The sequence below is a fragment of the Argopecten irradians genome, chromosome 15 (assembly GCF_041381155.1).
Source record: "Argopecten irradians isolate NY chromosome 15, Ai_NY, whole genome shotgun sequence".
NCBI lineage: Eukaryota > Metazoa > Mollusca > Bivalvia > Pectinida > Pectinidae > Argopecten > Argopecten irradians.
Window position 1 is genome coordinate 28,442,358 of NC_091148.1, and position 25,241 is coordinate 28,467,598.

Sequence of the window (25,241 nt, forward strand, 5' to 3'; positions counted from 1 at the left end):
ATGGGGCTGTGCATGTGTGGTTAATTTAATATATATACCCTACACCATAGAACATGTAGTCACACCTGTATATAGAGGTCACCCTACACTCTAGAACATATTTAAGGTGTCCAGTACTGACCATATGTTGATGACTTTTCTTTGGGTACTCTGCACTTCATCCACCTGCTAAATCTGGCACATCCTTAAATGACACTGTCTGTTTTGGGATAAATAATGAAAAAAAAATGTGTCAAAAAATTAATTACCAGACATAAAATTGTGATAATGGTGAATGGTCAAGGCTTGACCAGTGTATGTCTGGATACAGTTCTGTCTGAGTTTGGCCTGTCCATGCTCATATCACCTTAATTTAGGACCTGTCAATCATATAGAGTTATGTTTGAGCTCAGCCTTGTAAATACTTTGTGTATCATCAGTTGTCTGATATCTTTAAATTGACAATATGATCCCAGCATGCTTTATTTATCTGTCTTTATGAGGCCTTTAACATTTACCCCTATAAGTAACATACACTACCCACTACCAGGGTTAGTTTCTACCCTATATTAATTTGTGTACACAAGTGTCAGCCTGAAGGTTACTGATACTTACAAAGTTTATTTACTTTGGCTGGTGACTTGTAAGGATTTTAACTACACACTACTGTATATAACAAAGTTAGTAGGTTTTCTCACGTACATAAGTTAAATGTGTGTTTATGCAGGTTTACAGCCAGTTTGGAATTATGTCTTAACTGACAGAAGAGACTTGTAGATGCGGCAGTTGAAGCATTTATTCCTTTTTGTCATTTAGCATTAAGTTTTTATATCTTACTGGTATATTTTGTCTTTTTAAAAGTTTTTTTTTTTCTGCTGAAAAGTAAAACAAAACAGTTTAATATTTGTATGACCTGAAGAAGAATTCAGTGTTAAAACCCTAGTTGGAGCTTCTACATTCAATCAGTTACAGATATTATGGAAGCGTTAAAGATACAGTATCAAATTCTGTCAAATTTCTGATGATTGAGTTAAAAATTTAAAAAGATAAAGTTTAAAAAAAAAATTCAAAATTGCAGGATTTTTTTTTTATTATAATGGTTGTTGACAGGAATGAAAATGATTTGGCCAAAAACAATGAAGTACGGTTTGTGTCATCTGTATATTTCCAGAGGAGCAGAATGCCTCAGCCTGCTCTACAGGATCCGCGGTCGTACATCAAGGCCCAGCGACTACCACTGCCTTCTCATGTCGGGTCGAAGATCGAGACGCGAGGCACCAGCGACTACCGGGCTGCCTCGCCCATGCGGATCGAAGTTAGAAATGAGAACTACTTCCGGCGACTCCAACAGATGCGAACCATGGGATTTAATGCTGTGAAGCATGAGGCCTACATTGGAATCGGTGATCCTTTCTACCTGGATGAGAAAAAACTGATTCTAAATGCGCTGGGACAGTTGGAGGAGGTAACTTAACAAAGTGTAATCTGGGTTCTTACAATGTTTTTTAAATTTAGTATTATCTAAAATTATATTTGTTACACAAAGAGACATATTTTTTTTTATTTCAGACCCAGTTTACAAGAGTTATATACGTACTCACTTTCCAGAAAGAATCTGCATTGCTATATGTATTCTAAACTTTCTCCCACCAAAATATTTGAAACATTATAATAGTAATTCAGGCAATTATAAAGAAGATTGTGAGAACAATGAACTGGGTGTTATGTTCTCACTTGAGGTACTATAGCTAATAACTTACTGCCAAATTTCTCACATTGACAGTGACTATAGAATTACAAAAAAAGAAAACAACTCTAAGGAGAAAAAGTAACAGCAGTGATTTAGATTTGGTGAGAGGTGCAAAAACTGATTGAGGTTTAGATTTGGTGATCATGTACATCAGTCTCTGTCTTCCTTACATGAACAGTAAAGAATTCAAAAACACATCAACATTTACTTATAGGAGGGGCTGGGTTAAGGGTCTGGTGAATTTGGTGAGGAGGGGCTGGGTAGGGGTCTAGTGAATTTGGTGAGGAGGGTGGTGGGTCTGGAATTGTGAAGAGGGGCTGGGTAGGGGTCTGGTGAATTTGGTGAGAGGGGCTGGGTAGGGGTCTGGTGAATTTGGTGAGGAGGGGCTGGGTAGGGTTTGGTGAATTTGGTGAGGAGGGGCTGGGTAGGGGTCTGGTGAATTTGGTGAGGAGGGGCTGGGTAGGGGTCTGGTGAATTTGGTGAGGAGGGGCTGGGTAGGGGTCTGGTGTGGTGAGGGGGGCTGGATACGGGTCTGGTGAATTTGGTGAAGGAGGGCTGGGGGGGTCTGGTGATTGTGAAGGCGGGTAGGGGGTGAATTTGGTGAGGAGGGGCTGGGTAGGGTCTGGTGAATTTGGTGAAGAGGGGCTGGGTAGGGGTCTGGTGAATTTGGTGAGGAGGGGCTGGGTAGGGGTCTGGTGAATTTGGTGAGGAGGGGCTGGGTAGGGGTCTAGTGAATTTGGTGAAGAGGGGCTGGGAAGGGGTCTGGTGAATTTGGTGAGGAGGGGCTGGGTAGGGGTTTGGTGAATTTGGTGAAGAGGGGCTGGGTAGGGGTCTGGTGAATTTGGTGAGGAGGGGCTGGGTAGGGGTCTGGTGAATATGGTGAGGGGGGCTGGGATACGGGTCTGGTGAATTTGGTGAAGAGAGGCTGGGTAGGGGTCTGGTGAATTTGGTGAGGAGGGGCTGGGTAGGGGTCTGGTGAATTTGGTGAGGAGGGGCTGGGTAGGGGTCTGGTGAATTTGGTGAAGAGGGGCTGGGTAGGGTTCTGGTGAATTTGGTGAGGAGGGGCTGGGTAGGGGTCTGGTGAATTTGGTGAAGAGGGGCTGGGTAGGGGTCTGGTGAATTTGGTGAAGAGGGGCTGGGAAGGGGTCTGGTGAATTTGGTGAGGAGGGGCTGGGTAGGGGTCTGGTGAATATGGTGAGGGGGCTGGATACGGGTCTGGTGAATTTGGTGAGGAGGGGCTGGGTAGGGGTTTGGTGAATTTGGTGAAGAGGGGCTGGGTAGGGGTCTGGTGAATTTGGTGAGGAGGGGCTGGGTAGGGGTCTGGTGAATATGGTGAGGAGGGGCTGGGTAGGGGTCTGGTGAATTTGGTGAGGAGGGGCTGGGTAGGGGTCTGGTGAATTTGGTGAGGAGGGGCTGGGTAGGGGTCAGTGAATTGGTGAAGAGGGCTGGGTAGGGGTCTGATGAATTTGATGAGGAGGGGCTGGGTAGGGGTCTGGTGAATTTGGTGAGGAGGGGCTGGGTAGGGGTCTGGTGAATTTGGTGAGGAGGGGCTGGATACGGGTCTGGTGAATTTGGTGAGGAGGGGCTGGGTAGGGGTTTGGGGAATTTGGTGAGGAGGGGCTGGACACAGGTCTGGTGAATTTGGTGAGGAGGGGCTGGATACGGGTCTGGTGAATATGTTGAGAAGGGCTGGATGCAGGTCTGGTGAATTCGGTAAGGAGGGGCTGGGTAGGGGGTTTGGTGAATTTGGTGAAGAGGGCTGGGTAGGGGTCTGGTGAATTTGGTGAGGAGGGGCTGGATACGGGTCTGGTGAATTTGGTGAGGAGGGGCTGGATATGGGTTTGGTGAATTTGGTGAGGAGGGGCTGGGTAGGGGTTTGGTGAATCTAGTGGATTGTTCAAGACAGATGTGGAGTCAGTATTCTGTGTCAAAATTCTACTCCAATTGAAAAAAATGCAAATTGTTTTAGGATAGAGATCTCTCCCTTCGTTTATTAGAGGATCCTGTCAACATATTCCCACAAGGGGTCATGTTCGGATGACCCTTTTATACTACTTCAGCATTTAGGTGCATTTTCTACACATTAATAGCTACTGCCATTTTTGTCCCATTAAACCGTACATGCTTAGCTTTGTTGTGCTCTTTGATAAGATGACTAAGGTTATATGGGAAATTTTTCTTGACAGTTTTTCAAATTAAATTTTTAAGAAATTCACTTTAACTTTTCTGGAAACCGTAATTTGATTTGCATGCATAGCCGAATTTGAAAGGTCACCAGAACATGACTCCTAATGTTTATTTTATTAAAGGGCGTAACATAAGGATCTGTATTTTAATCAGAAAAAGAATAACAAGTAACGTTATGCAATGCTTAATTTAGTAACACTGTATGTTAGTTTTCTTTTTTCACTATCTTGCAAAATGGTTTTTTGAAAATCAAATGAAATACAAAAAAAAAAAAAAAAAAAAAAAACTGTGAACACATACTTGGAAGATTTTAGTGGTAGATGTTTTAAGAATATGGTTTCACTAGAGAAAGTGGTTGTTATGCAGTGGTACAGTGATGTAGACATGTACTTGTGTTGGCTGCCAATACGCCCAGGTACTTTAATCTGTCTGACCATGTGTTTTATATACATATACAGGTAGGATTTAGATAACACAGGTGAAATGTCTCCTTAGTCGTGTCAATTTTCACACCTGTATTACAACGAAATCAATAACACATACTTAAATCTTTAAACCTACTGATAATGATATTGGGATCTTTAAATGAAAATCTATTTTCCCCTGATATTTGAATAGTCATTGAAAAAACGGTTTTAACCAGCATTCAATAGAGATCTTGGCCTTACATAGGATTGTAATGCTGGAATTAAAAAATGAATAAAAAATCAAATACATGTGAAATGAGATTTGAAAGTAGCAATTCAGCTTTATTACAATTGAAATTTTATGGTCATTTTAACTTTGAATAATTTTATATGAATCTATGGTAAGTCTGGATTGTACATCAAACATTTCAATTTAATGGTGAGAAAGCGTCAGAATCTCCTCAATCCGACCTATGTTTTCCGAACTCAGGGCTTTTTTCTAATATGATTTGTGGCCGAAAATCGGCCCCATTTCCCATGGCAAAACCTCTAAATTTTTTCCCAATTTAAGCCTTAAATTTCCCAAAATCAAAATATCTTGAAAACTATCCAAAAAAAGTGCATAACCTTAGTTGGTTAAAACTTAAAATATTTGTGAATTGGCTTCAGAAAATACATAAACTAAAAAAAATCTTGTTTGTTATGCTTTATTTCATATTTCATAATAATTTTTCCCAAATCCTGATTTTGTCGCACATTTTCCAAGTTCAAAGCCACAGGCCCCATTCCCAAAGCAGTGAGAAAAAGCCCTGGAACTACACTTACATATATAATATATATATATAAAAGTAACTATCAATTTAATCTGACGTTGAGTTAAAACTTGACTGACAGTATACCATGTATTACTTGAGAATTTCAATATAGCTATATGGCTATTAGTCTGAATTGATATGCTGAACAATTCTCTGTAAATTGATTAGCTACCAATTTATTATTATTTTTTCGATGATTAAGGCCTCGATCTATAGACATTTATGAAGCATTGATGACCGAGTCCCGGTCAATATCCCGACTATTGATAAACGGAGTGGTCAATGATGTCCCGACAGTGTGGTTACCGAGTCGTCAAGATGTCCTGACATATTACCAACATGATAAACGAGTGGTCTCCCGACATATTAAACAGTGTGATTACCGAGTCGTCAAGATGTCCCGACATATTACCAACATTTGATTGTTCAAGATGTCCTGACATATTACCAACAGTTGATAAACGCTGACGGTAATGTCCGACATATACCAACAGTTTTGATAAAACGAGTCTGTAGTATAGTCAAGATGTCCCTGACATATTAACCAACAGTGTGATAAACGAGTCGTCGAAGATGTCCCGACATATTACCGACCAGTGTGTGTAATGAGTGGTCAAGATGTCCGGACATATTACCAACAGTTTGATAAACGAGTGGTCAATGATTCCTGACGTATATCCAACAGTGGTTACCGAGTCGTCAAGATGTCCTACATATTACCAACAGTTTGATAAACGAGTGGTCAAGATGTCCCGACATATTACCAACAGTTTTAACGATGGTCAAGATGTCCCGACAGTGTGATTACCGAGTCGTCAAGATGTCCTGACATAATTAACCAACAGTTTGATAAACGAGTGGTCAAGATGTCCACGACTATTACCAACAGTTTTGATAAACGAGATGGACATATTACCAACAGTGTGATAAACGAGTCGTCAAGATGTCCTGACATATTACCAACAGTTTGATAAACGAGTGGTCAAGATGTCTCGACATATTACCAACAGTGTGATTACCGAGTCGTCAAGATGTCCTGACATATTACCAACAGTTTGATAAACGAGTCAAGATGTCCGGACAAGATCAAGATGTCCCGACATATTACCAACAGTGTGATTACCGAGTTATCAAGATGTCCTGACATATTACCAACAGTTTGATAAACGAGTGGTCAAGATGTCCCGTCATATTACCGACAGTGTGGTTACCGAGTGGCCAAGATGTCCTGACATATTACCGACAAGCTGTTATTTTAAGTCATTCCTGCGTCTTGAGTTCAAATGTCATGTGGGGTAGTTGCTAGGTATACTGACCGCAGGTTATGGTTTTTCTCTGGGTCCTCTGACCTTACTCCAATCACACCAAATTGAAGACTTTATTTATACAAGACACCAAAAGCGAAACAAAAACTGATTACAATATCATGGTTACCATAAAATTATATTAAATAAAATTATATTTCTGATATCTTGGTCTCTGGAACATATACATGTAGCGATCTATTTATTAGATACCATATTCACAGTAATTAGCGCCCAGGAAGCTTAAATTGATATAACAAAGGGGGGCAACTTATCAATAAAGCAAAATGCAAGTTTTGGACGAAAAAAAAGTCAGCAATATTTAAAAATCTTTCTGTACCCATGGTACATGAATCTGTTACAGTATACATTATCCTTTGATATGTATTATAATGGCGTGATTCCCATGTAAAAGACTTGCAAGTTCATGTAATATGGGATACAATGCTGATGTTAGTGGCATCACATGTCGTAAAACAGGGTTAAATTCCAAGGGGATGGGGCATTTTTTATAACTTCAACTTTTCTCCAGAAAAAGGGAGAGGCGCTTATAAGGGGAGGTGCTCTAATTACGGCGAATTTGGTATTATTAATTGAACTGGCATTAGTTGAGGTTGATAGTGTGTTCTATTAACCTGGTAAAATAAAATGTTTTTCAAAGGATCTTGCCCTTAAAGACTTTTCTGAAACTTTCTGTATATGTCAGTAGACAATGAAAGCAAATTTTTAAAACCCAATCGTATATACATACTGCTTGAATGAAAATAGTTTTGATTTTAAAAGAGTTCTTAAAACAGAATTAAGACTAAGTTTAACACCGTATGTTAGCGAGGAGACAATCATAGTAATTATAGTTTACATAGGTTTTTTAGGATTATAGTTTACAGAGGTTTTTAGGAAGGTGTGACAATTGTATTGAAATCACAATAATTATCTTATTATAGTAAACCACAAAAATCATGAAAAAATAAATGAAAATTAAAAAGTAAATTACGACATACATCGGTCGTAAATAAGTCCGCTTGCAATGTAAACAACAACTGTTGCTGATGTGCAGACGCTGGCCATGGTCCAAGAGTGCTCACAATTTTATTATTTGGACTGATGGGGAAAGCAAATCTCAGGTACGGTTTCAAAACAAAAAAACGATTGAACCATCTAAAAAACGTCTCAAACACGCAAACAAATCGTCATGAACGTAGTAGGGGGATATCACTGCACCCGGAAAATGGAAGAAGTACTAGTGTGAATCATGATCATCAGTATACAGCACCTTTTAACGTTACAACGGACATAATAACTGATGCTAACAATGGGGTTCAACCTCAGCAAAAGTGGAGAGATGGCAGACGAATAGTTGAGCTCGGAGTTTTGGCAGACGCTCTTTCTGCATGCGGGAAGTGTGGTCTGCCTCTACAGTTATCGCACGCCCAGGACATCAATACCAATGGTCTGGCGGCCATCATAAAGGTAAATAAATTCTAAAACGCTTTTGTAATACAACCATAGAATAAATAGACAAACTATATGTCCAGAATTACATGCTGTTCACATTCTTTCTCGTATGCTGGCTACTGTACCAGTAGCCCATCTAAGTAGGTCAAGTTACGTAACAGTAAGGGAATTCCCAAAATCGTATTGATTCTATATATAGATACGTCGACAGGTTTATAAGATCTAGTAAAGTATTATTGGAAATGCTATACTGGATATATAAAATGTTAACAAAATAAGTACAATCATATATCAGTATTAATTATTTAATAAGGCTGTAATGATCCATTCTTTATATGAAAACAAAACAATGTTAATATTTTTTGTTTCAGATACCCTGTTCCAATACTAAATGCCAAATGGTGAATAATGTCCCTACTGGGAAAAGGCATGACAAGATCTGGGATGCTAACACAAAACTTGCCACAGGTTAGAATGTCAGTACTCAATTTCAACAATATTTTAATGTACAAAGAACAGGTACTGTACATTATGTTCTGACTTTAAATAATAATAAAAAAAACCCATTGATTTAAATATTAATTTTTATGGTAGGATACTGCATTTTTTGTTTTGGTTTATAATGGATGTGTATAATATAGTCAAAAAATTCATCTCCAGGTGCATGTAAATGAAAACAATTAAATGAAACAAAAGCTAAATAATTTAAAATTTAAAAGAGATAAATAATTGTGAAACCCTGATTATCTAATGAAGAATAATTACATATTGATAAAATAATTTACAGCAATGTGTCATGAGCTGGTTTACCAATGTACATGTTCTTTGAAATTGTTTTTATTTTTTTAGCAATATTGCATACTGGAATTGGATGGAGACAGACTAACGCCCTTTTGGCATCTTTAAATATACCCCCTGTAAGCACCTCAGTCCTCCAGTCCAGACAAAGGGAGGCAGGACCAGCAATAGAGGACATAGCAGCAGAATCTGTCAATGATTGTGTATCAGAGGAAATGAGATTGACAATAGAGTATGTATAAACTAACCATTAATACATTAAATTTAACTTAAAATATTCCTTTATCATTACTAAAATCACACAGCTTTTGAAATTGATATAAATTATTCAGATCAGTTTAAAATGTGCACTGGAAGTAAGAATGAAATAAAGTGAAATATACATAATATGCATTTAACTAAATAGAAATAACAATATTTTTTATAATTTAATTTTGCTTGTAACAAGCATTTTCATTGGCTTAGAATTTACTTTATCAGCTCATAAAGGAAAAAATGGCATTGCCATTTGTAATGCAGCTTCTGATTTGATGAGATAACGGCGTAATGATTTCAAAGACAAAAGAGTTTCCAATTGATTTTGAATATTGAATAGACTACCTTTAATTAGTAAATTGAATTTTAAGGATTAATTTGAATAATTTTAATATGTTATTGAGATATAATACAAAACTCTTGAGTGTACTCTCATCATAAACCGCTTCGCGGTTTATTTAGAGTACACTCAAGAGTTTTGTGTTATATCTCCGCAACAAAAAATATCATTATTGAAATCACATTGTTTTGGTCTTGATGAAAATTATTCAGATCAGTTCAAAATATGCACTGATAGGTGACTTGTATATATCTTTATATTGTTGTCAAATTATTTTTTGAAAACAAAGAAATATAATACGTGTACACCTATTCTTATAGGAAATATGGTAAATCAGACTTAACAGTATCTGTGGATGGGGCATGGCAGAAGAGGGGAAGTGGCAGATCTTATGACAGTTTATCAGGTAAAACACATGTGTAACCACATTTGTAAGATTGATCATAAGGTCACCATAATATTACAGTATATCTTTTTTAGAAATTAATCTATAATCATCCTCGATACTCCAGGGGTTCCGATCACTTAATGATCTCTACACCTCTGGATTATCTCATTGTAGTTCAAAACTGAAGGCAGCTCAGGAGAAAAAATCTGATCTTATCACAGGATTGCAAATATTTCCTATGAAGACTACAGAGAGAGCAATGCCCTAATTCAAAGCCACACAGTCAACCACAGTGCACCATTATACAGCTCTTTTGATGCACATCAAAAAACTAAATTACCTGTTCTGTTGCCTTCAGTTTTATTATGAGATAGTCCAGGGGTGTAGAGATCATAAGTGATTGGAACCCCTGGAATATCGAGGATGGTCCATAATAGACCTGCCCTTATGTCAGTCTATTTCTCAATAAGAACCATAGATTGTATGTAATGATCATACGTTTTTCAAATTCTAAAAGGCAGGTTTCTACTGTGGGACCAATACAAAACATTGCTCTCAAGCTGCCATATTGGATATTGACAATGGATCCTTGATTCTTTCTCTTATAAATATGACTTATATTAGGTCCTACATATCCATTATCCCTGTTTGCATAGGTGTATTTTTATAATACATGTACAGAAATGTATTGATTGAACAACAACATGTGACCATCTTGGACTTTGACAATTGACCTTTGTTACCGCTAGTCTATGTACATGTATTTCAGTTTTAAATAATTACTTGTCTAATATGAAAAACAATTTTCTTCATTAACAGGTCATTGTTCTATGATTGGACATGAAACTGGGAAAATTCTTGGTTATGGTGTTCGTGTGAAATCATGTAAAACATGTGATAGCTATAATTTGAAAGGACTTGTACCTTCATCTCATGACTGTCGCAAAAACTGGGATGGGAGCTCAAAGGGAATGGAACAAGATTTAATTGTTGAGTTGGTAGCTCAGAAAGAACAGCAGGGAATAAATATAGGGACGATTATTGCAGATGATGACACCACCACCATTTCAAGGCTCAGGAAAAGGGTAAACCCCAACATAAAGAAGAGGTCAGATCGCAACCATGTACGTAAAAACATCACAAATAATTCGTATGCCTTGCAGAAAAAGCACAAGTCTCTGTCTTCAAGAGTCATTAAATACATACAAAAATGTTTAAACTATGTCCTCAGCCAAAACCAAGGAAATCCTCAGGGAATTTGCAATGGACTTGATGCTTTGGCTAGGCATCCTTTTGGAGACCATTCTCTATGTGACAATTCATGGTGTACTCACATTTTGGACCCTAAAAAGAAGTTCACATCACTGCCCTATGGACGACCATTAAATGATTCCACTTTGCAGGCCTCTTTGGAAGAGCTATTTCAAAACTACAAATCAAAGTGTGAAAAGCTGGCACACCTTGGGAGCACACAGGCAAATGAGAGTTTGAACAAGATGTTAGCTACTAAGGCCCCCAAATCAAATTTTTACAGTGGCTCTGCCAGTCTTCACCACAGAGTAGCAGCTAGTGTGGCACAAAAGAACATTGGAAACAGCTATATTGTTCAGGTATTTATTTGTTGTCAATGTGAACTAATGAGCATTACTTTTGCAATGAATTGATGTAATTGAAATGAAGGCTTTCATAGTCTTACAAAAAGTGTAGATAAGAATGCAATTGACTAGATTTTTTTTTATGTTATGGTGGTATATAATCAGAGTAAAATTCAATCTTCTTCCTTTGCTAAGGTTAAGGTATGGTTATACAAGTATAATGAATGTACAATAGTGCTACATAACTGTTTTATAATTGATATACAGGTGAACAAAAAGATAGGTCTGTCACCTGGAACCTACACCATCAAGCAGGCAGTGCTGCGGGACCTACAAGTCAGGAAACAAAGGGCAATAACTACAACCAGAAAAGCAAAGAAACGGAGACTCGAATTAAGATCTCGAAGGTATTTATTTCAAAGATTTCACAGATATTGCAAGCATATATTTTACTTGCCAATGGGTTGATTTGCATTGACCATTTACAGTTCAGAAAGTAACACTAATTAAGGTTATTGATATCCCAGTACAATGTACTACCACCATAAAAGGTAAATGGGACAATACTATCAAACAAAGTAAACATGTTACAGGGTGTCAGTCTGTGAATATTTGTTCTTCAATAATTAATGAATGTGTTTTATATAATCTTAATTGTATAGGACTATATCATGCAGCTATTTTCTTTTATAAAATCTTCAGAACACAAGTAAATACTACCACCGAAATACGAGAAGGACCAACATATGCCACTGGGGTAGATTTGGAAACTAGTAATGCTGTTGAAAGTACTTGTGACATACTAGAAATCCCACCTCCAAAACTGCCCCCTGATGTCTCTTCTTCCATACCAGCTCCATTGTCATCAATCAAACCTGTATACTTTGAAATTGAAAGTACAGGATTAGGTAAACATTGTCAATGTATTTGTTCATGTACCCTAACTTTTTGCATTGTAAATATGCATGTCAGTCCCTTACCTATAGTTTTCAAATCTTCAATTGGAAACATTTATTCCTTTTTTCAACACAATACAAACACTGAAGTTTGAAAAGTAAGAAATTATAACATTCTTAACAGATAAAAGTTACAGTTATAGTATAAAGTTTCATAGGTAATTTTTCTACCCCCTTTTTATACAATTACTTAGCAGTGAAGTTTATATTTTTCAGCTCGGACATCCCACATTACTCAAGTGGCTGCCATTTGTGGCACAGAAGAATGTGCCATGTATGTGATGCCAAAGATTCCTATCAGCAACAAAGCATCTGATATTACAGGCATTACCTTGACCAATGGTCAGTTATTTCATCACGGAAAGCTTGTAGAGGCATCCAAAATCTCCAATGCTATTGATGAATTCTTTAAATTCCTACAAAAGCAGCAATCACCTGTGTATCTTGCTGGGCATAACATCCGTACATTTGACATTCCTGTTCTACTTCATGCTATAACTGCTTGTGATAAATTGTCAACTTTCAAACAATGTAATATCGCTGGAATTTTAGATACTATGCTACTCTTTCGCATTTCAAATCCAGGTCTGTCATCTTATTCACAGCAAAACCTTGTAAAGCAGCTAGTAGGTGAAATGTATGATGCCCATGATGTCTTAGCCGATGTAAAGGCGCTGCAGCATCTTGTTGAAGTTAGTTCTATAGATATAGGAGACTCAAAATATCAGAAGTCACTGTTTTCTTTAGACTATGCAATTCAATCATATCAATATGCAAAAACAGTTCAAAAAACATGCCATCACTGCAGCGCTTAGTGAATGAAAAAGTTTTGAGCACAGGAATGGCGCGTAAAGTAGCTGGAAGTGACCTTAACTTAAAATGTATTACTCTAGCCTACAGTAGAGGAGGAGTTGAAGGTGTAAGGCAGGTGTTTTCAGAAGCATGTGGCAAGGGAGTGCGTGTTACAAAATCTGCAAAAGTGATAGAGTCAGTCTGTAAATTTATTGCAAATTTAAATGAAACATAAATACAAAACACAGGGGGCCAATATATGCATAGATAGGCTATAGCTATATAGTCCGACTGATTAAAACCTAATTTTGCATTGCTAAAATCAAACATTTTCATGTATTGTTAATCTGAAATGTCAATGTTCATGGTCCTTTGACTACTTCTCAAAAGGGTCACAGTGACCTAATTTTGTGAAATTCAATTTCATTTTGTAATGGTTTTTCCATATGTCATAGATTGTCTTCTAATATTTCTTGAAAACTAGCTGGCCAAAGTGACCTATTTTTGTAATTTGATAAACAAACATTAATATTCATGTTTAAGTTATTTTAAATTTTTTTTTTTGTACATTGTTTATCCTAGATTTCATATTCAATAGTCCTCTGCAGGATTTTCTAGAAAATTGGTCACTAAAAGTGACAAGACTTTTTTGTACATTGTTTATCCTAGATTTCATATACAATAGTTCTGTGCAGGAGTTTCTAGAAAATTGGGCACTAAAAGTGACAAGACTGTATGTTCATTTCATTTACTTTTCTTTAGATAATGTGTGACAAATGGACAATATGTTGATCGATTCTTATCTATCTAGTATATGATACTGAATACTTAGTATGGGAATACCTTATACATCTATATGAGATAAAATGTTTTATAACATTATCTGTAAGAAGGAATTTGAAGTAACAACATATTTTGCAACATTTTGGTTGCTATTGTCGACTACGTACGGAGATGTCACCAGTCATGGCTTTGTGATAAATTTTACAATTACAAGACCTACTGATTTTATTTTCTAAAAAACGTAATACTATCAACTGACCAAATGTAAAAATACACAAATGTCATTAAATGTTCACTGTTATTGGAAGGTCGCATTATGTTGTATACATCTGAAGTGATAAGGTAGTTCCCGTTCCTCGAGTATTTCAAGGTGGGATTTTTTTGGTGATTTTTGTTGTGTGGGTATAATAAATAATTAATTCCCATTTAGAATTGTCCAAACATGTAGTTCAATATATAAATTAGTTTCATAATGAATTTTATAATGTTATTATGGATGCAGACTGAAATCCAAGTCAACAATATACATCTGGTATAAAAATAGTCATGTATACAATGCAACTGCTATCACATGCATTCAAAAGTATTTTCCTAAATGTTTATGTTGAAGTAAATTATGTAGAGATTGGAAGAAAAACAAAATTTCTTTTCAATGTTCTGCTAGTGTACATAATGTCAAATCAATATATTTTTTTACACAAGAAAGAAAATTCAAACAGAGATTTAATTGTTGTTTGTTATATTTATCCTCTACATTATTGCTGCCCACCCATCTGGAGAAAATATAAATAGGCCTACTGTGCAGATTATTCAGTTGAAAATGGCTGAATGTATTTGCCCTTTAAAAGGCTTTTGGTGGCCAATCATAATCTGTAGGCCTACGACAGTCCACATTAGCTACATGTATATAGTCATACAACGTACACATAAACCATTCTTTAGAGTCATGATCAGTGTGACTTACATGTACGTGTACATTATATGTAGTGCCTTATTTCAGCGACTTTCTGTGACATGCGAAACTATATCGTATAATATGATCTAAATCATATCAAATCAGCAGAGAGGTGGCTTGATTTTATATTACGCACACAGTAATAGCGGTACTACACGTAATCCGTCTACAATATACGAAGTGTATTGACGTTCAATGTAATTAGCGTACAGTACTCTTAGTAAACAGTTAGATACTCTGGCAGTTGGATGTTCATCATAAGCATACGGAATACGAGGATCACCGATTAAAACAAACATAATTACCACTGGCAATGATTTACTCACATACATATGATCTTGATGCGGGCCATCTTACAGAAAATGCCCACACAACATCTCTAAGCCAACTGTAAGTTTTGTCTACCAGATCGTCTTCCCATGACAAGACCGCCATCTTGGGAGATTCTAATAGCGGAAACCGGAAAACTGAAAAACAAGGGTTTCACAATTTTCAGGCCCAAAACTCCATTAAAAAGTAATATATGAACATATATATGTTAAACTGTAAAGGGACGTAACTCTTATTTACATTGTTTCACCATTTTTCCATTAAAATGAAGAAATTTCAACACCAACCTATATTTTTTCTTTTCGAATATAATTTCATAAGATTTACTCTATCAACTGACAAAGTTTGGTGAAAACGTATTTACATTAACTATGTTAAATTTTAGTTTAAATGTCAAAAGTTTTCCATTATAGTTTAATAATTCTTGAATATCAGAAATTATTTAATATTATGGCATTTATGGTAGAGTAGACAATTTTTTTTGACATATATTAATCAAAGACATGTGATTGGGTGAGTATAAAGTATAAGAGTCAGTGTCAATTTTTTTATGATTTTATTTTATATATTTGAAATTAATAACTGATTTTCTTTATGCAAAATTTACAAAAACAATTACATTGAATAGGGATCTTCAAGGTTCCATAGAAAAAAACAAGAACACCAACCTATATATTTTATTGCATTTTTCTATCTGCCATGTGTCCCTCTTTGAAAAAAAAAACATTAAAGAAAAATATGTATTTACAACAAATTTTTGAGCTTCTCACCAGAATACATCCTTCACCATATGTTTAACCATTTCCTTGCAAATTTTAATGACTTAAAAGACACCAGGGTGGTCGTACGTGCCGGCTGGAGTAGTAATATTTAACTTTTAATTCATGAAATACATCCTGCAGAGAGCGACACCCTTTTAAAATTTCCCGCTCTCCATTATAATCAACTTATTGCACAGCAAATTTATATCAAATAACACCAAAATCAACCCACTAATTTTGTCTAAAATCCCAATTTCCCAATCATGCATGGAAATGAAGAGTAATGTACAAAAACTGTTTTGGTACGCGGGGACTGTTGTCTTGTTTTGGAAAGCTCTTCGATCGTAAAACAGAGTTTAGTGTGTTTTGAATCTATAGATACATAAACAACTGTTTATTCCATTCCATTCCACAATGTAATACAAAGGTCTATGAATGTATAAAACATCATTGAGGACATATATATAAACTTGCAATAGCAGCCCCTTAAATAACAAAACAGTAAAATTTGATCTATCTACCGTTTATCATATATCAAAGTAAACACAAAACGAAAAATCGCCGTGGTCCACATTATGACGGTCTTAAATGACTTCTTGGAAGAAAGGGTTTGAATTTTCGTATTCGATAAAATCCATTTATTCAAATTACCATATACATTTTTTTGCCCACCCAATCATCAAATGGTGGGCTATTCAAATCGCCCTGCGTCCGTCGTCCGTCGGCGTCGGTCCGTCGTCCGGGTCCCGTAAAACAATTGCTTGTTATCACTATTCCTTAAAAACTACTGCAGGGATTTTGTTAAAACTTCACATGGAGGGTACCCTGGGTCCAGTACTTTGTGCCAAACAGATTTTGTGAGGCTGATCGGAAAAAAAAACAGGATGGCCGCCACGCAGCCCATCTTTAATTTTGGCAGTTTGAAGTTTGTTATCGATATTTCTTGAGAACTACTGAAGGGATTTTGTTCAAACTTCCATCATGGAGGGTAATCCTTGGTCCCTTGTTGTGCCATACAGATTTTGGGGCTGATCGGAAAAACAAGATGGCCGCCAGGCAGCCATTCTTTGATTTTGGCAGTTGAAATTTGTTAGCACTAGGGGTCTTGAGAACTAATGAAGGGATTTTGTTCAAAAACTTCACATGGAGGGTACCCTTGGTCCCTTGTTGTGCCATAAACAGATTGATAGGCTGATCGGGAAAAAACAAGATGGCCGCCAGGCAGCCATCTTTTGATTTGTTGCATTTTAAAAGTTTTGTTATCACTATTTCTTGAGAACTGATGATGGGATTTTGTTCAAACTTCACATGGAGGTTACCCTTGGTCCCTAGTTGTGCCATACAGATTTTGAGGCTGATTGGAAAAAACAAGATAGACTGCCATGGTGGCCATCTTGGATTTTGATAGTTAAGGTTTGATATCGCCTATTTCTCAGATAGCACTAAAGGGATCTGTCTCAAAACTATTCATATGTAGGTTCCCCTAGTGGACCTAATTGTGTGCATATGGCATTTTGGGACCGATCGGTCACCAACAAGATGGCCGCCAGTCAGTCCATCTTGGATTTTGTTTTTTCAAAGTTTGTTATCGCTATTTCTCAGAAAATACTCTGAAGGGATCTTATCTCTAAATTCATATGTAGGTTCCCCTAGGGCCCTAGTTGTGCATATTTGTGATTTGGGACCGATCGTCAACAAGATTGCTGCCAGGCAGCCCATCGTTGGATTTGTTTTTCAAAGTTTGTTATCGCTATTCTCTCTGCAAAAAAAGGAGTGGACTACGGGTCGCCCCGTTGTCAGTATATTGGACCGGGGTGGTGTGTTGCTTGTGTCGTCCTTCGGCGGCATGCTACCAGTGATAAGCTCTAAAAAAGGCATAATTCCACTAGTACAAGAAGACCCAACATGATTAATACCGCAGTCTCCCGAAACAACGCACACTCGCACAACAACACCAACGCACCGCATATCATGGGAGGCCGTCCTTACATGACCATAGCTGTTAAAAGGGAACGTAATTAATGCAAACAAACAAACAAAACTCAGGAAAGTACGAAGGGGAATCTTTCTCTAAATTCATATTAGGTACCCCGTAGGGCCCTAGTTGTGCATATTGTTATTTGGTACCGATCAGGTCTAACAAGATTGCTGCCAAGGACAGCCATCTTGGATTTTGATATCCAAAAGTTTGGTTATCGCTATTTCTCAGAAAGTAATTGTGAATGGATCTTTCTCAAATTTCACGATGTAGGTTTCCCCTAGGGCCCTAGTTTGTGCCATATTGTGAATTTGGGGGTTGATCACAAGACGGCCGCCAAGGAGTCATCTTGAGGTTTTTGGAATAGTTGAAAGTGGTCGGTTGTCCGCTATTTCTCAAAAAGGTACTGGAGCGATCCTGTCTCATATTTTATTATGTAGTATGTTTGAAAAAGTTTAAAAAGTAGAGAAAAAGATCCATCTTTCCTTTGTCAGATATAGATCATTCTTTGGTGGGCGCCAAGATCCCTCTGGGATCTCTTGTTAAGTTTTACATTTATTAAGCACAAAACATATTTCAATATCGAGTTAAAGAAATCATGATATACATAAAGATGCAGTTATCAACAAACAGACATAAGCCTGTTGATTATTCCGGCTCACAATTATATGGTATTTTCCTTCATAAATCTACGGTAATCAAAAACCTTATAACTCAGGGAAACCTGCCTATACCGGCTCGTCCCCATGATATTCGGTTTAACGACAAGTTTTACTGTACATATAGTTCCTTGATCACACTTATTTCAAAATCGGGTCTCAGTAAAAATAAATCAACACAAATACATCAACATCTGATAATCACCACTACTTGTTTGTTACAAATACGGATGTGTTCACAACAATCATCACCCGGATAAATATAAAACATAAATATGACCTAATACGATAAATTATGATCATTAAGAAAATATGGTATTTGCTGTATTACAAAATGAGATATTTTGGATATATTATTGGTATTTTTATTCTTGTTAATCTGACACTACTTAAGGGAGTTCAATTTGTCCAGATATATAGAAATTATTTATTTGATGGGATAACTTGTTTGTTATTATTCAAAACAAAGGAAAAATATCATTATGGACAGGTGAACAACTCAACATTGAAATATTATGTACAAAAACTTTGGTATATATTTTATATTTTACGACAACTTACTTAAATGTTTTTGGATGACTTCATTGTGATTTCTACCGGTTGGGAACACATTCTTCCACCATCTTCTGAATTGTTCACAAGTAACTTTATTGTGGCATAATTTTGCTATGCATGTGTTATAAATTGAGCGTATGTCTAAAGTGTCGGAGACAGAAAGGCATAACAGAAGTTCTTCCATTGGTGATGAACAAAAATAAGAAGAATTAATGTCGAGATCCTTGATGCGATTCAGTGTCTGCTCTAGGAGTAACTGTACACTATCTTTCCGTTTCCGCAAAAAATAGGCATTGACATGGTATACGTTTCCAAATTTCTTTTGACGATGTATTTTTTCTACAAAAACGAAAGAAATTATTACAAATGACGATTGTTAAAAAAGGGTCATGTAATCGACGAGTCCTTTCTTAGAAGCATTTTTGAGATGTGATATCTGAAAGTTTCACATTAAAATTTGTTACCTGACGAAACAAGTAATGGTCATTATTGAGCTCTCTATTACAGACACACCATGATAGTCTGTAAGTGTGCCCATTATAAGTATAATGTAATTGGTTGGAGTAGACTGTTTAGTGTCGTTTCAATCGTCAACCTTTGTATATTTTGTCATTTAAGCGAAACCCCAAGTTCGGAAGTATTATTTCGAAAATTAGTAAGTATTTTACAGAAAAAATAAGCTCCTCTTTTTTAGCTACCAAATGTTATTAACGCGATCATCCATATGGCTTTCGGCATTTTTTTTCAATTTGTAGTGACTAAAGTAATTACTGTCATATGAAAAAGAGTGGGACACTTACTTTCGATATCGCATAGCCTGGACATAAATAAAGCCTCCAGTAGTTTGGACCTTTTGTTAGCAACATCCAGTCGCAAGGTTTCATCAATGTCATTAAACGCCTGTATTGTTTCAAGTTTCTCCATTGTTTCGCATGCTGCTACATTAACAAGATCTGTTTTGATGGCGTCGTTGTCGGGTTTACACTGTTCGAACCATTGCAGATAATTGACAATTTGAGACAGACTTATGTCTCTCACCCTCGTGTAAACAGATTTTTTATATGGTGCTGTATCACATTGAAAACATTCTGATAGCAAGGGCACCTGTTGTCGTACATCATCCTGCCAAAAGGGTAGGACGGTGTCAGAGTGTTTCGAAACTGTGTGAACAACAACCATTGTTAGTCGGATTGTAAACGCTTACATTGGCAATAATTACCTAAATCACAACGGTATTGACATCTATTCGTCAGTCGTTTGGGCATATTACAAGAGTCTATAGTTCCCTTGCGGGTAATGTAATCAATTGTCGGAAGTCATGTTTCCTTGAAGCCTTGAAAATTAAATTTCCATCCTGAATAACACGTATCGATGACCGTCCACAATCCCCCAATGACCTACTTCGCAAGGGTCAGAAATAACTGTAATATGGCAAGTACGGAGAAATAAGTGAACAAATACAAATTACATAAAACACAAAAACAAAATTTGAAAAACTTAACTATCATTTTCGATTTGAATTTATTGCATTCGTTTAATGGCTGAAAATTGAAATGATTTTTTTTTCCTTTTATTGATGATTTAACAATACAAAACAGCTGTAATTATTCGCGAAAGATTTCATCTCTTCATCTTTCAAAACAAAGGGGGCTTACAATGATCGAAATTAAAGTGAAAAGTTTCCATTCTTTGACATTTTTGATACTTCTCGAGTGTATGAACGCACAGTCAATCTGGGTCCATAATTTACCCTGATACGTTGTCAGAGAAAGAAGGCAGAAGACATCTCATGAATGTTGTCATCTCATTTACTGACTTCCCCGGAAACGATAACTCCACTTTTCCCCGCCACGTTTCAGTTTGTTTGGTTCACTCACTAGCCATTCCTTTTGTCTAAGGCATGGCCTCGCACAATGGTGACGCTGACAAAAACCCATAATCGCTGGATAAAATAGAGTCCTCCTGCGGTCCTCCACTCATCCATTATGAAGGAGGGGGCGAGCGGCGCGCGTCGTGGGAGCGCGTGGGGTCGCTTATTCAAGAAGCCAGGACTCTCATCTAGATAAAATACCAAGTACACTAGATCATATCTATATATAACGCATCCAAATACTTAGTTAGTACATTTAATGATTAGTCCATTGTAACAAAGGTGATTGTGATAGAACATAATTGGCTATCATTTTCTGTAGTTGTTTATTGACTCGGGATAACAATGACTTCACAATGAGCACAGCTGTAAGTCTCTGTTTAACATAGACGCATCTTCGTCACTCCACTAATTATCATGTACAATGTTCGTACACCATGAAAGCGCTTAGATGAATTATGTTCAATCTGCGGTACAACACCATTCAACAAATTGTCCTTAGGCAAATATCTTTCAACATTGGTATAATAATCTATTATCAGCGCAAGCCTTAATAAGGGCCAACTAACTTATTGTAGGAGTAGCGTTCTAAACATATAAAACTTGTATCTGATTGAACTGTTAGGCTGATTTTACATAACATAGAATCCGATTGGATTTGTCGATACCAATAAAGCACAGAGGACACACACACACAATAGTACTAAGCAGGAAGCAATCGACCCTCTACAGATACACACTCTGACAATTATTAGATTATGCGCTGGTAATTAAGCCATAGAACCACAAGAGATAAAAAAATTAATGCAACATGTTCAGATCAATGATGAAACATGTCCTCAATTTGCAACGGGATAAAAAAGAATTAACGTCCTCATTAATGTAACAACTTGCGATTGTGGATCTCCAGTACTCGTTAATCTAATATCAATTACCTGTACATTAGTCTTATATTTCAGTTTAGTTTCCCCGTGATGTACAAAAGGTTCTTAATAAACAAAACTTTTTAGAATCCACATCTATTGTTTTTTTAACGGTACAACACTTAACTCCCCGTGATATATCGACCATACATCCAGTTAAAGCACAGATACAATTGATACCATATATAACTATCGTGAATAAGACTCTAGTCAGATAATAAGTCCAAAACAATTTATAAAGACAGTGAAAACAGAGTGCAATCATATGATCACGAGTTACACACTACTGGTAGAGTATCTGTCTTATCCGGGGCATAAATGCAAAAAGACTATGTGAACCCTACCTCACACACCAGCATCATCAAAAAACAATAAACAACATCACACATTAGCAAAGTCATAATACAATTAAGCAAATTTATTCATATGTGGATAACAAGTACTGTGATTATAAACAATAATATCCTCGAATCAGATAAAAAATAAAGAAATAATTGGGAAAATATCAAGCACAGCGTATTAACCACGTGAACAACAGAAAATAACTCAATATATTAATATATTCTTAAACACAAAAGGTGATTGTGTTTTAAAATAATATTCCAAATATTAACAATACAGGAGAGGTTACACGTGTGAACGGCTGTCGTACTAACTGACCACGTCACAGTCATTAATACAGCTGGTTGCATTTTAAATGGCGGAAAAAAAAAATCGCTTCAGGGAAATGTTTTGTCACTAATAAACCCAATCTAATTAACATAGTGAGAGTGCATCGTACCCCAGCTATTTCCATGTAACTGAAGAAAGTGCGTTTTATGTTATAAATCTCACCGTTTCTTCAATCACTCCAACACGATCTCAAAATAGTGCCTGATATCATCACGGTTTTTTGTAAACAGTTTGCATTGTGCAAATTTCCGAATGTAGCAGGTTGGATACTTGCTTCCTCTTTTTTGTAAAATGTGTTGCTTTGAGCCTGGAAATTGTAACTTATGACGTTCAGTATGGTCTGATCATTACTGCAAATGCAATTGGTAGGTCAGACTGCCTGATGTCATATTTTTTTTTTTTTTTTTTTTTGTGCATGCAAGTTTATTCTTACGTTATTATCTGGTACGAATAAATGAATATTGAGGATCTAATGTCGTTACAGTTGGTTGTGTATACATTTATATACTTGTGTAAATTGTCAGTCTATTGGATATAGACTGCTGAAATTTCTTAAGTTATTTTAATATAAACTGTATGTTGGATAAATTCATGAAATAATCCAGTACGTCATGTTTTTCATATGTGTTTTACCTAAAAAGCAGGTTTTCTTTTTTTTACGTTATATGATCTTTACTGAGAAAATCAGAACAGTGTCAATTTATTACATAACAGGTTTTTTATGTCATATATTTTATCATATGAAGATGATGTGTTAATTTTAATTCAATACACGTATAATCGTAATTCAATTTACAACATTATTTCAGACAACAGCTGCCAACTATCTTCCTGTATCATTCAACCTTTTAATACCGCCTATATTATTATCCATTAACTGCCACACATACTGACGGATAATATCTGCCGGATAAACTTGTGCTTTATCCGTCAATACGAAATGATTTATCTGTCAATACGTTCACGTGAAATTGTTCCACATGCGGCAGTAGTTATCTGTCAGTATGTGCAGCTGTTTCAGGAAAAATAAGGATATCTCATTGAGATTAAACATTTTGTCAGAAATAAACACTTCTATATATAACTATATAGAATACAGTATATACTGTATATTGTTTCGGCATTTTATGGCACATCAAGAATATAAAGCACGGTCATCTTTTCACAAATAAGAAACCTTTACCTTTACTAAATACATGTCATTCAGTTTCCTTCCAACGTTCAGCCATTGTTATGGATAGACTTAACGATATCGTTCTTACCTTCACTTTTTTCGCTGCTGGGCCATTTTCATCAGAGGATTCGTCACTTGATGGTTCCTTGTATAAAATATGAACATCAGAGGATTCGTCACTTGATGGTTCCCTGTATAAAGTATGAACATCAGAGGATTCGTCACTTGATGGTTTCCTGTATAAAGTATGAACACAAAGTGAATGCAAATTTAATCGGATCTTAGAAACATATGACAACATAACATTTTTAGATTGATCACAAAATGAAAACAAACCGCAAAATACTTTTTATGAGCACAAATATAATAAAAAATAAATCTCGCATATGTTTATAAATTCAACATCTAATCATTACTATGAAACAGTTATGTAATAAACACTTGCTATTCTACAGGTGGATTTTGCTTGGTTGCACTCGTAGTTGAATAAGTGAGTGTAAACTTGTAGTTGAATAAGTGAATGTAAATGTATATCATAAATATATGCCTATCCTAACCAGTAGGAGCTAACTTTGCTGGCCGAGTATAATGTGCACTCATCCGGAAATATTTTCATTGTGTATTTATAAGGCTACTTTCACTTTCGTTACTTAGATTCCCAGAATTCCGATATATGTATGTGTCTTATTGTTACATGGAAATGACGTGGATAAGTAAGGTCCTTTCTGGAATGTATGGATTCATGTAAAACTAAATTTGTCTATAAAATACCATTAATATTCTTTTAATCTGACATATTTAGTCACTAAAGTGAATAATTTATTTCGCCTTATTACAAAAGTACCTCACGATCGCTGTAGGTTATATTCATACGATATAATACACCCTAGGGTAAGGTCTAGACATGTGTACAGAGTATAACACCTTACTAGTCCATATATCTATTAGTAATGGAGATTATGTACAATAGCAGCGAACTTCTTTAAAGGACGGACGATAGCCTTACCATAGTATATACATATATATATTTGTTTTCAAAATGTTTGTATCTTCATGTATATGTACTTACGCCATAGCTTATCGACGTTCGTCTTCCTCGGGTAGAAACGTAGATTAACTGGACATGCGCAGTGTGCACATTATGTACCTTGGTTTGTTGTATTAGCAACGGCCATGACAAAATAATTATATATAAGGTATATTAGCAACAGTCACTTGCTCTGTAGGGCGTAAGAATTGTACCTACTGCCTCAATTACATGATCGTAAAAGGCGACTAAATTTAGAATCTATATTTTATCTTCTTCTTAACTATCTAACTTTGTTCTTCCTAACGTCTCCCTTGACATCGCCTCACTTTTGACCTCCTGTTGAGCGCTCGTCCATGTCAGGTCGCATCATAACAGTCCCAGGCGTATAACGGCATATTCCTGACAGGGATCGGACAGGGTTTATGTACAACACTAAAGGTGATTGTGTTTTAAAATAATATTCAATATTAACAATACAGGAGAGGTTACACGTGTGACGCTGTCGTAATAACTGAAAAAATACACGATGT

General features: G+C 36.3%; 2 protein-coding genes and 1 pseudogene across 4 annotated transcripts in view; 1 reads left to right on the forward strand and 2 right to left on the reverse strand.

Annotated features, from left to right (window-relative positions):
- Positions 1–24,803, reverse strand: part of LOC138309007 (uncharacterized) — a 109,492-nt gene extending 84,689 nt beyond the window's left edge. For 2 of the 3 annotated variants that reach the window (XR_011206180.1, XM_069250097.1), the window contains exons 1-2: positions 24,751–24,803; positions 23,770–23,917 (exon numbers count right to left, since the gene is read on the reverse strand). Coding sequence is in view for 1 of the 3 variants with exons in the window: in XM_069250097.1 (XP_069106198.1) it covers positions 23,770–23,917; positions 24,751–24,755 (153 nt within the window). In the remaining 2 variants the exon portion in view is untranslated. The remainder of the gene's footprint in view (positions 1–23,769; positions 23,918–24,750) is intronic. The other variant, XR_011206182.1, reaches the window with a different exon arrangement.
- Positions 2,457–13,557, reverse strand: LOC138309570 (uncharacterized; annotated as a pseudogene).
- Positions 7,372–15,204, forward strand: LOC138309118 (uncharacterized). Its single transcript, XM_069250262.1, is given in 9 exon segments — positions 7,372–7,912; positions 8,269–8,365; positions 8,747–8,927; positions 9,611–9,696; positions 10,498–11,288; positions 11,541–11,680; positions 11,976–12,181; positions 12,446–13,009; positions 13,012–15,204. Coding segments are annotated over 9 exon segments (2,676 nt in total). The 5' UTR covers positions 7,372–7,546; the 3' UTR covers positions 13,257–15,204.
- Positions 24,804–25,241: the final 438 nt, after the last annotated feature.